Consider the following 12,267-nt stretch of genomic DNA (forward strand, 5'->3'; position numbering starts at 1 on the left):
TTTTATTTGGCTAGTATATAGCCACTTGTAATCACTAAAGAAAGGCTCATGTGAATAAAACTCCCTAAATTTTTTATGTTTAAAACAGTTTGTGGTGCACATTTGTATGTGACCCCCCACTGCTCCATCAATGGTACATCCTCCAATTGCTTTTGTTGTATTCCTTAAGTTTTGATATATTGCTTCCATTTTCATTTTTGCCTCAAGATATTTTGATTTTCCTTTTGAGTTATTCCTTGACCCAATGGGTATTCAGTTTCCATATATTTATAAATTTTCCAGTTCTCTTCCTATTACTGATTTCTAATTTCATGTCATTGTGGTCAGAAGAGATGCTTGATGTGATTTCAGTCTCCTTAAAGTGGTTAACACTTGTTTTGTGGCCCACCATATGATCTATACTGGAAAATGTTTTGTGTGCACATGATAAAAATGTGCATTCTGCTGCTTTGGATGGAATGTTCTGTATATGTCTGTTAGGTCCATTTTGTCTAGAGTGTTGTCAAGTCCTTTGTTTCCCTATTAGTTTTCTCTGTAGATGATCTATCAATTTTTTGAAAATAGGGTCTTAGAGTCTCCTATTATTATTGCATTGTAGTCTACTTCTTCCTTCAGTTCTGTTAATATTTGCTTTATATATTTAGGTGCTCCAATATCTAGTGCGTATGTATTTACAATTGTTATATCCTCTTTATGAATTGACCACTTTATTATTATATGAATAACCTCTTTGTCTCTTTTTTAAGTTTTTGTTTTAATGTCCATTTTATCTGATAGAAGCAGAGCTTTTCTCACTCTCTTTTATTACCATTTGGGTGGATTATCTGTTTTCCTCTTGTAACTTTCTGTCTAAGCGCATCCTCAAAGCTGAAATAAGTCTCTTGTAGGCAGCATATAGTTGGGTATTGTCTTTTAATCCATTCAGCCCCTCTATCTTTTGACTGGAGATTGTAATCCATTTAAATTCAATGTAATTGACATATAAAGACTTACTCCTACCATTTTGTTTTTCATTTTCTGGTTGTTTGGTAGATCCTTTGCTCATTTATTACTTTCTTGCTGTCTGCCTTTGTGATTTTATTATTTTCTCTGGCTGTATAATTTGATTCTTTTCTGTGTCTTTTGCGGGTCTACTGTAGGTTTTTACTTTGTAGTTACCATGTGACTTACATAAATCCTATTATAATTACAACAGTCTATTTTGATATCGTAACACACTCACAGGAAGAACCATTTCAGGTTCATGGGAGCAAGAACTCACTACCTTAAGACCAACAGCAAGTCACCTCTGCAGGTAGAACCCAAGTGATTCAGACACCTCCTAATAAACTCTACTTAAACTTTCACCTCTCAATATTACCGTGCTGAGAAATAAGGTTCCACATGAGTTTGGCAAGAACACTCATACCATAGCAAAACAAAGTAGACTTTAAGCCAAAAACTGTCACAAGGGACAAATAACATTATTTTTTAATGATAAAGGGATCAATTTATCAAGAGGATGTAACAATTAAAAGTATATATGCACCCAACATCAGAATGCCTAAATAAACCAAAGATTATTTGACATGAGATGAGAAATGAATAGCAATACAATAGTAACAAGAGACTTTAATACTCTGCTTTCAACATTGGATAAACTAAGAAGACAGAAGATTAATAATGAAATTACTGGATTGCACCGTGATAACAGACATATACAGACCATTCCATCCAACAGCAGTAGATTATACTTTTCTGTCTTATGCAAATGGGACATTCTCTAGGATAGACCATATGTTAGGCCACAAATAAATTTTAATAAATTTAAGAAGTTTGAAATCATATCTAGTATTGTTTTCAATCACAATGGCTGGAAACTACAAGTTAATAATGAGGAATGTGGGAAAATTAAAAAATATCTGGAAATCAATGTAATCTTGGCCAATGGGTCAAGGAAGAAATCAAAAGCGAAGTTAAAGAAAACCTTGGAACAAAGGAAAATGGAAACATGACATACTAAAACCTGTGAGATGCAGCAAATGGAGCTCTGAGTTGGAAATGTACAGCTGTGAATGCCTATATGAAAAAAAAATTCCCAATAAATAACCTAACATTATTCCTTAAGGAACTAAAATAACAAGAGCAAATTAAAATCAAAGTTAGCAGAAGGAAGGAAATACCAAAATCAGAACAGAAACAAAGCAAATAGAGAATAGAAAAATCATCTAAAAACTCAATAAAACTAAGAGTTCATTTTTTGAGGAAATAAAATGGACAAACCTTTAGCAAGACTAAAAAAAGAGAATATTCAAATAAAATAAAAAGGAAAGTGGAGACATTACGATACCTCTGAAATAAAAAGAATTATGAGACTATTATAAATAATCATATGCCAGCAAATTGAAAAAACCTAAATGGAATGGACAAATACCTAGAAAAATGCAACCTATTAATATTAATCAGGAAGAAAGAGGAAGCTGGAACATACCAATAACAAATAAAGACATTGAAGAGGTAATTAAAAACCTCCCAACAATGGAGAGCCCAACACCAGATGGCTTTAGGGGTGAATTCTACTAAACAAACATATAAAGAAGAATTAGTATCAATACTCTTTAAACTCTGGAAATAAAACTAGAGAGAATACTCCCAAACACACTTAGTGAGGTCAGCATCACCTTGGTACCAAAACCAGACAGAGATACCACAAGAAAACTACAGGTCAATTTCTCTGATGAACAATGATGTAAAAATCCTTAATAAGATCTTAGCAAACCAAATTTAAAAACACATGAAAAAGATTATACATCATCAAGTGGGTTTTATCCCTAGCACGCAAGGCTGGTTTAATAAATGTAATTCAATCAATGTGACACATCATACCAATAGAATCAATTATGATAGCCTCATGATCATATTAATTGATGCAAAAAAAAACCATTTGATAAAGCTCAACATTCTTTTTTTGGATAAAAACTCTCACCAGTTTAGATGTAGAAATAAATTTCCTAAACGTAATGAAGGCCATTTATGAAAAACCCATGGCTAACATTATAATCAATTGGAAAAACCAGAACACTTTTCCACTAAGATCCAGTACAAGACAAGGATACTCTCTCTTGGCATTTCTCTTTAACACAGTGCTGCAAGTACTAGCAAGGGCTATCAGACAAAAAAAGAAAAAGAAAATGAAAAAACATGAAAATGGGAAAGGAACACATAAAATTATCTGTATTTACAGATTACATGATTGTATCTGCAGAAAATCCTAAAGCGTTCTCAAAAAAGTTAGAACTGACTAAGTGATTTCTGCAAAGTTACAGAATACTAAATCAATATACAAGAATCAATTGCATTTCTATATATTAACAACAAACTATCCAAAAAAGATATTTAAAAATTCCATTTAATAAGAGTGTCAAAAATAACTATTTAAGAATAAATTTAACTAAGGAGGTGAAAAATCTGCAGACTGAATATTGTAAGACACTGAAGAAAGAAATTGAAGAAGACAACAATAAAGATATCCCATGCTATGTATCAGAAGAATCAATATGGTTAACATGTCCATACTACCCAAACCTGTATACAATGCCAACACAATCTCTAACCAAATCTTAATGACATTCTTCACAGAAATAGAATAAACAATTCTAAAATTTGTATAGAGACACAAAATATCCTGAGAGGGCAAAGCAATTATGAGAAAAAAAAAAGTTGTAGGCAATAAACCTCTTGATTTAAAATTGCATTAAAAAGCTATAGAAATAATAATTTTAAAAAACTATGGTATTGGCACGAACACCGACACAGAGATCAGTGGTATAGAATACAGTGCCCAGAAATAAATGACAAACATATGCGGTGAACTAATTTTTGACAAGGGCACCAAAAGAATACAATCAGGAAAAGATAGTTTCTTCAATAAATGGTGCTGGGAAAACTGAATTTCCACATGCAAAAGGATGAAATGGACCGTTATTTTATGCCACTCAAAAACTCCACAAAAAATGGATAGGCTACCTAAATGTAAGACATAAGGCTATAAAACTTCTAAATGAGAACATAGGGCAATAGCTTCTTGACACTGACATATGTGATGAATATTTGGATATCATACCAATAGCCTGGGCTACAACAGCAAAAATAAACAAATGGGACAATATCTAACTAAATGTCTTCTGTACATCAAAGAAAATAATCAATGAAATGAAACGGCGACCTATGAATTAGGAAAATATATTGACAGATAATATAACTACTACTATCTACTAACTAATATCTATAATTTATAAAGAATTCATACAACTCAAAGTAGAAAACAACCCAATTAACAAGCCAGTGACGTGAATAGATATTCCTTCAAAGAAGACATAGAAATATATGAAAATACATGCAGGTATATGAAAAGGTGCTCAACATCATTAATTTTTAGGGAAATGCAAATTAAAACCACTATGAATATTACCTCACATAGAATGGCTATTAAGAAGTCAAGAGGCCGGGTGCGGTGGCTCAAGCCTGTAATCCCAGCACTTTGGGAGGCCGAGACAGGCGGATCACGAGGTCAAGAGATCGAGACCATCCTGGCTAACACGGTGAAACCCCGTCTCTACTAAAAAAATACAAAAAAAAAAAAACCAAAAACAAACAACTAGCCAGGCGTGGTGGCAGGCGCCTGTAGTCCCAGCTACTCGGGAGGCTGAGGCAGGAGAATGGCATAAACTCGGGAGGCGGAGCTTGCAGTGAGCCGACATCCCGCCCTTCACTCCAGCCTGGGCGACAGAGCGAGACTCTGTCTCAAAAAAAAAAAAAAAAATTCAAGAGACAAACAAATTTGGTAAGCGTGTGCATAAATGGGAACCCTTGTACACTATTGGTAAGAATGTAGACTGATGTAGCTATTGAGGAAAACAGTATGAGAGTTCCTAAAGAAATTTAAAACAGAACTACCATGTGACCCAGCAATCTCACTTTTGGGTATATTACTCAAAGGAAATGAAATCACCACATCATAAGGGTATCTGCACTCCCATGTTCATTGCAGCATTCTTCACAATAGCCAAGGTATAGAAACAGCCTAAGTGCTTACTGATTAATGAATGGATAAAAATATTTTGGTGTATATGTAAAACAGAATATTATTCTGCATTTTAAAAACGGAGATCCTGTCATTTGCCCCACAATGTAGAACCTGGAAGGAATAATCCAGTGAAATTAGCCAGACACAGAAATAAAAATATTTCATGATCTCACTGATATTTGGAAAATAAGAAAAATCAAAGATACAGAAATAAAGAATAAAACATTGGTTACTGGGACCAGGCAAGGTGGGTGGGGTAGAGCATGAGTGGGAAGATATAGGTTAGAGGTTATGAAGGAGCACATATGTAGGATGAACTAGTCTAAAGATCTAATGTACAACATGAAGGTACTAGTCAATAAAATTGCACTGTTAATAAAAAAATCATGGACAAAAAATTTTGAAAGCAATAAGGGAAAGAAAGTTCCTCACATACAAGGGAAAGTGGTGGCTTTCAGTGGATTTTTCAACAAAAACTTTGCAAGTCAGGAGAGAGTCTGATTATGCAGTTGACACCTGAAGAATATAAATTGAAGTACTTGGGTTCACTTACATATGGATTTTCATCTGCCTCTACCACCGCCAAGACCAATCCCTCTTTTTCCTCCTTTTCCTCAGCCTACTTAACATGAAGATGACAAGAACAGCTCAGCCAAGCTTCTGATTCCGTGGAACATGGAGCACTTCATCAGTTTGGCCCCAGAAGGCACAACTGCTCTGGGGGACCTAAGCTTAGGGTCCCTGGAAGGTGGAGCATTGTCTCAGCTTTGGCACTGGAGAAGGAGGATGCTCTGGTAGGCTGAGACTTTGGGTCCCCAAGGGGTGGGGTGCTGTTTCACTTTGGGTACCAGGGGGTGCAAATGCTCCAGTGGGTCAAGGCTTCAGGTCCTGCCCCTTTCTCTCTTTTCATCTAAAAATGTTGCAATGTAAAATTTAACTCTTTCAATGGTTTCCTATAAACCCTGTAGCCTTTCTTCATTCTTTTTTCCTTTGCTCCTCTAACTGGATACTTTCAATTGACCTGTCTTAGAGTTCACAGATTCTTTCTTCTGCTTGATCAAGTCTGCTGTTGACACTGTCTATTGCATTTTTTATTTCATTCACTGTATTCTTAAGCTCCAGAGTTCCGGTTTTTTTAATTCCTATTTCTTTATTGATCTCATTTTGTTCAAGTATCTTTTTCTATTGTTTAGTTGTCTATCTGTGTTTTCTTTTAGTTCACTTAGTTTCCTTAAAGCAATTATTTTGAATTCTTTATCAGGAAATTATTGAGTATCCATTTATTTTGGGTTACTAGAAAATTATTGCATTCTGTTGCTGGTATCATGTTTCTTTGTTTTCCTTGTTTCTTTTTGCTTTGCATTAATGTCTGCACATTTGATGGTGCAGTCACCTCTTCCAGAATTTACATGTTGGTTTTGGTGGGGAAAGAGCTTCAACTATAGGTGGATGTGAAGGCATTGGCTAGGTGAGGTGTCATGTTTCTGGCTTGGTGAGCATGCAACAGCTTACACTCCGCATGCAGCTCTGTCAGATGAAGTCAGCGTCAGTGAAAATTGCAGCATCCTCAGTCGCCAAGGCTAGCGGTGTTTGCGATGGCTGTGAGGGTTGTTAGGGTCTTCAGTTAGAAAGGCTGCTGGGATATTACTAATCTCTTTTTCTCCCATAGTGGAATTCATGCCCACAGATATTCCTAAAAATGCCAGGTTCAGTTTGTGGGCATCCTCGTGGTGGTGGTGGTGGCATCAGTGTCTGATGCCCAGTGCCCACAAAGTGGCCATGGTGCCAGGATTTGGAGTATGAATACACATGAAGAGTCAGTGGCTCCAGGGTCTGGGGCAGTAGGGACATTGGTGCCTGTGGTGCAGGTTCCTTTGTAGCAGGATTAATAATGGTGTGTGAGGCATGTGAACTTTTGGAGAAACGAGAAAATGAGGTCTGGAGAATAAATTCATGCAGAGCTCAGGAATCCGAGGTGGTGTTGCAGTGGGTCCAGTGTCATGGGTGCAGGTGTTTGCCCTGGGATCTGGGGTCCAGAGCATGGGCATGTGCACATTTACTGTTGCTCTCGAGTCCACAATGCAGATGCAGCTGCTGCAGCAGTGGCTCTGGTGTCCATATGAGGTGTTTGTAGAGCAGCTGTAGAGCTAGAGTTTAAAGTGCAGACATGTGTGGAGTAAAAGTGGTTCCATGGTCCCAGATGCAGGCTAGCTTGTTGTGGAAATGACTTTGGAATATGAAACATGGACATGCATGCTCCTGCAACAAAGCTGAGGCCTAGAATGTGGGTATGCAAAGGGTGTCTGTGGCTCTGGAGTCTGTGGCATGCATGGTTTTGGATGCGAGTAGCCTTGGGTAGCACAACAGTGGCTTCTTATTGAGGTTGGAGCACAGCAGTGTCTCTCTCTCTCTCTCCAGGAGGTCAAAACAGCAATGGCTGTTGGTTAACCACCTCAGTGGCAAGAGCCAGCAGTGTCCTCAAGACAAAAAGGATGAACACTAAGGGGACATCTGATGTGAAAGCTGCAGGGAGTGTGTGGCTGCCTCAGGAACTGTTGAAGTCCTTAGTAGAAAAGGCTGCTAGGATCCTTTGCAGAGCAGGCCACTGGAGACCAGAATGGTACCTGCCTCATGACTGATTCTGATATTCTCCACCTTTCTTTGTTCCTAGCTGTATCCAGATGTCTCACATATGTCAATCTCCCCAGAAATCCTTTCTGTGCAATTATTGGGTTTTGCTGTACTATATTGCTGTAGGTTTTAAACATGATGTTTAAGCCCTTCTAGGACTATTTTTGTTCATGGGTAGCAGTCTAACTATTTTGTGTGTGTGCGTGAGAGAGATAAAAGCTGATATAACCTAATCCACCATGTTGCTCATATCATTTATCTCTCCCACTTCTTATAAGGACACCAATCATATTGGATTAGAGCCCACCCATGTAATGCCATTTAACCTTAATTACTTCTTTAAAGATCACACCTCCAAATACAGTCACATTGTGAAGTGTAGTAGAGATTAGGAATTTACTTCAACATATGAATTTTGGGGAAGATACAATTCAGTTCATAATAGGTCTGTAGAACATTATTCTACCCTTCATCATGTTCTTTTCTTATAGTATCTTTGTATGAATGCTGTGGTCATTTCGTTTTTGTTTCTTATGTTTGAATTAATTTGATTTTTTATATAACTAGCAGGAGATTCTTACCTGTGTGTATTCATAGGTGGTTTCTCAGGGTTATTTTCAAGTCTTTACCTCTCAAAGCCTCCCTCCATAAGGTATAAAACATTTTCTTATAAAAGTGATTTGGTTAGTAAAAACTGACATTAAGCAGTTTTAAAAATTAGATAACATTTAGATAGAAATATTTACAAGAACTATGTGAAAACAGTTAATAGCTTCTGGTGGTTAGTAATAATAACCTTATTAAAAAATGCCAGGAGGTCATTCCAGGAACATGAAACTGTATTTCTCAACCTTAGTTTTAAACCCTAGTACTTAAATCTCTTGATAAATGTTCTAGGATTGAGTTTTACTTTCCTTTAGCTTTTCAATCCTACCATTTTCACCTACACAGTGATTAAAAAACAGGTTTTCCTTGATTAATGTTCTCTGAGAAATTAAATAATTTCTAGATTTTTTCCTAAATAATATTATTTGCTAATTAAATATAAGTAGTATTCTAAAAGCAGTTTAAAACATGTATGGTCCAAATATAGTACATACATGGTATGACTTTATTTCTGTGACATTTCCATAACAATTTTCCATAATATTTCCATAATAATTCCATTGCTTATAAGATATTGGCTTCTAAATTTAATAAGTAATTAATTATGGTAAAATGAAATTTTCAGAAGAAAGTAAAGAACATTTATTTTAACACATGGGTATTGCTATGGCACGCTTTGTGAGAAAAAGAACTACCAATATTTTTGGATGGAATAAATAAAATACTGCAACCCCAAAATTTTAAAAACCAAAACAATGATCAATATTTAAATGATATATTCATACCTGAACACCAAAGAAAAATGGTATTCCCTAGATCTTCTTTAAATTCATCATTAAAGAGGTAACTAGATTCTGGAAATGCTTCATGGAATGTTGCATATATGGCTTGTGCCAAACAATCAGGATATATCTACCAAAATAAAATCGTATCAAATTAATTTTATATTTTTAAATTTTAATATATGTCAGCTGCCAAAGAAATTATTATTTTTTAAATTTGCCTTACAATTAACCAAATAAAAATTCGCCATTTTTTAAATTCTAAAATCACATTTATATAAATTAATGTACATCACTATGCCTGATAGCTAAATTTGAACTGGAATATGTTTCAGTAAGGAGCAATGCCACCCTCTCCACTCCCTCCAACCACCTGGAAATTAAATTTCTTTGGTTTCCTTATGATTTTAAATTTTAGTTTTTAAAACTAGTTACACACTTATTTAATATTTTTAACTTTCATTTTATCTTCAAGGGTACATGTGCAGGTTTCTTATATAGTCAAATTGCACGTTAAGGAGGTTTTGTGAACAGATTATTTCTTTTTATAAACACTAGTACAATTTATTGAGAAAGTAAGTCTGAGTCACAGGCAGTGGAGGGAGAAGATGATGAAATTATTGGGTTGGATTGTTGTTGTTGTTTTAAAAATTTATTTTGATTTCAATAGTTTTTGGGGAACAGGTGGTGTCTGATTGCACGGAAAAGTTCTTCAGTGGTGATTTCTGAGATTTTGATGCACTCATCACCTGAGCAATGCACACTGTACCCAATTTGTAGGCTTTTATCCCTCATGTCCCTCCCATTCCGATCCCCCTCCCATCCTTTCCCCTGAGTCCCCAAAGTCCATTATATGCATGCCTCTGCATTCTCATAGCTTAGCTCTCGCGTATAAGTGAGACCATATGATGCCTGGCTTTCCATTCTTGAGTTACTCCACTTAGAATAATTGTCCCAAGCTCCATCCAGGTTGCTGTGAATGCCATTATTTCATTCCTTTTAATGGTTGAGTAGTATTCATATATATATATATATATATATACACACACACACACACACACCACATTTTCTTTATCCACTTGTTGGTTGGTAAGCATTTAGGCTGGTTTCATATATTTGCAATTGCAAATTGTGCTGCTATAAATATGCGTGTGCAAGTGACTTTTCCATATAATGTCTTCTTTTCCTCTAAGTAGATACCCAGTAGTGGTATTGCTGGATCAAACAGTAGTTCTACTTTTAGTTCTTTAAGGAATCCCATACTGTTTTCCATAGTTGTTTTATTAGTTTACATTACCACCAGCAGTGTAAAAGTGCTCCCTTTTCACCACACCACATATGATGTATCACACTGATTGATTTGCATATGTTGAACCATCCTTCCACTTCAGGAATAAATGCCACTTGGTATTGATGAATGATCCTTCTAATGTATTGTTGAATTCGGTTTGCGGTATCTTGTTGAGGATTTTCGCATCAATATCCATCACTGATACTGGTCTGTGGTTTTCTTTTCTTTTCTTGATGTGCCTTTGTCTAGTTTTGGTATCCAAATAATACTGCCTTGTAGAATGAGTTTGGGAGTATTCCCTCCTCCTCTTTTTCTTTGAAATAGTTTGAGTAGAATTCGTATTAGTTCTTCTTGGAATGTTTGGTAGAATTCAGCAGTGAAGCCAGCAAGTCCTGGGCTTTTCCTTACTGGGATACTTTTTAATATGGCTTTGATCTCATTACTTTGTTTGTTCAGAATTTGAATTTGTTCCTGGTTCAATCTTGGGAGGTGGCAATATTTAGAACTCTGTCAATTTCTTCTAGATTTTCTAATTTATTGGCATACAGTTGCTCATGGTAGCGACTAATAATTCCTTGACTTTCTGCAGTATCAGTTGCAATGTCTCCTTTTTCATTTCTGATTTCATTTGTATCTTGCCTTTTTTACTTAGTTTGGCTAATGATTTGTCAATTTTTTCTAACTTTTCAGAAAACAAACTTGTTTTATTGATCTTTCTTATCAGTTGTTTTCATTTCAATCTCATTTACTTCTGCTCTGATCTTTATTATTTCTTTTCTTCTACTAATTTTGGGTTTGGTTTGCTCTTGCTTTTCTAATTATTTAAGACACATGGTGAGACTGTTTCTTTTAAGTTGTTCTTTATTGATGTAGGCACTTACAGCTATAAATATGCCTTTTAGTACTGCTTTCACTCTATTCCATAGATTTTGGCATGTTGTGTTTCCATAATCATTTGTTTAAAGAGATTTTTCAAATTCTTTCTTAATTTCTTCATTGATCCACTGGTCATTAGGAGCATATTGTTTAATTTCCACGTGTTTGCTTTCCAAATTTCTTCTCGTTATTGATTTGCACATATATTTTTCCATTGTTATATCCTCTTGCTGAATTGACCCCTTTATTATTATATAATAACCTTCTTTGTTTCTTCTTACAGTTTCTGCATTTAAGTCTATTTTGTCTGATATAAGTATAGCAACTCCTCCTTTTTGGTTTCCATTGGCATAGAGTATCTTTCTTCATACCTTTATTTTCAGTCTATGTGTATCTTTATAGGTGAAGTATGTTTTTTGTCAGCAATAGAACAATGAGTCTTGTTTTTTCATCCATTCAGCCAGTCTTTGAATTAGAGTTTAGTCCACTTACACTCAATATTATTATTGATAAGGGCTTACTTCTGTGATTTTGTTATTTATTTTCTTGTTGTTCTGTGATCTTCTCTTCCTTCTTTCTTTGTTCCTGTCTTCCTGTAGTGAAAGTGATTTTTCTCTGGTGACATGCTTTAGTTTCTTGCTTTGTATTTTTTGTGTATCTACTGTGTGTTTTTTGGTTTGAGGTTACCATGAGGCTTGCAAATACTATTTTAAGACCCATATTTTAACCTGGTAACAACATAACACTATTTCCATAAACAAACTAATAAAAACTCAATGTTTTAAATTTGTCCCCCCACTTTTTAACTTTTTGTTGTTTCTATTTATATCTTACTGTATTATGTCTTTTTTTTTTTTAATTTATTTATTATTATTATACTTTAAGTTGTAGGGTACATGTGCATAACATGCAGGTTTGTTACATATGTATACTTGTGCCATGTTAGTCGGCTGCACCCATCAACTCGTCATTTACATCAGGTATAACTCCCAATGCAATCCCTCCCCCCTCCCCCC

General features: G+C 35.3%; 1 protein-coding gene across 8 annotated transcripts in view; it reads right to left on the minus strand.

Moving 5' to 3' along the window:
* Positions 1–12,267, minus strand: part of LOC101020448 (protein FAM227B) — a 290,771-nt gene that overhangs the window by 215,970 nt on the left and 62,534 nt on the right. For all 8 annotated transcript variants that reach the window (XM_031662518.1, XM_031662519.1, XM_031662520.1 and 5 more), the window contains one exon: positions 9,088–9,214. In XM_031662518.1, the coding sequence (XP_031518378.1) occupies positions 9,088–9,214 (127 nt within the window). The remainder of the gene's footprint in view (positions 1–9,087; positions 9,215–12,267) is intronic.

The sequence above is a fragment of the Papio anubis genome, unplaced genomic scaffold (assembly GCF_008728515.1).
Source record: "Papio anubis isolate 15944 unplaced genomic scaffold, Panubis1.0 scaffold72, whole genome shotgun sequence".
Taxonomy (NCBI): domain Eukaryota; kingdom Metazoa; phylum Chordata; class Mammalia; order Primates; family Cercopithecidae; genus Papio; species Papio anubis.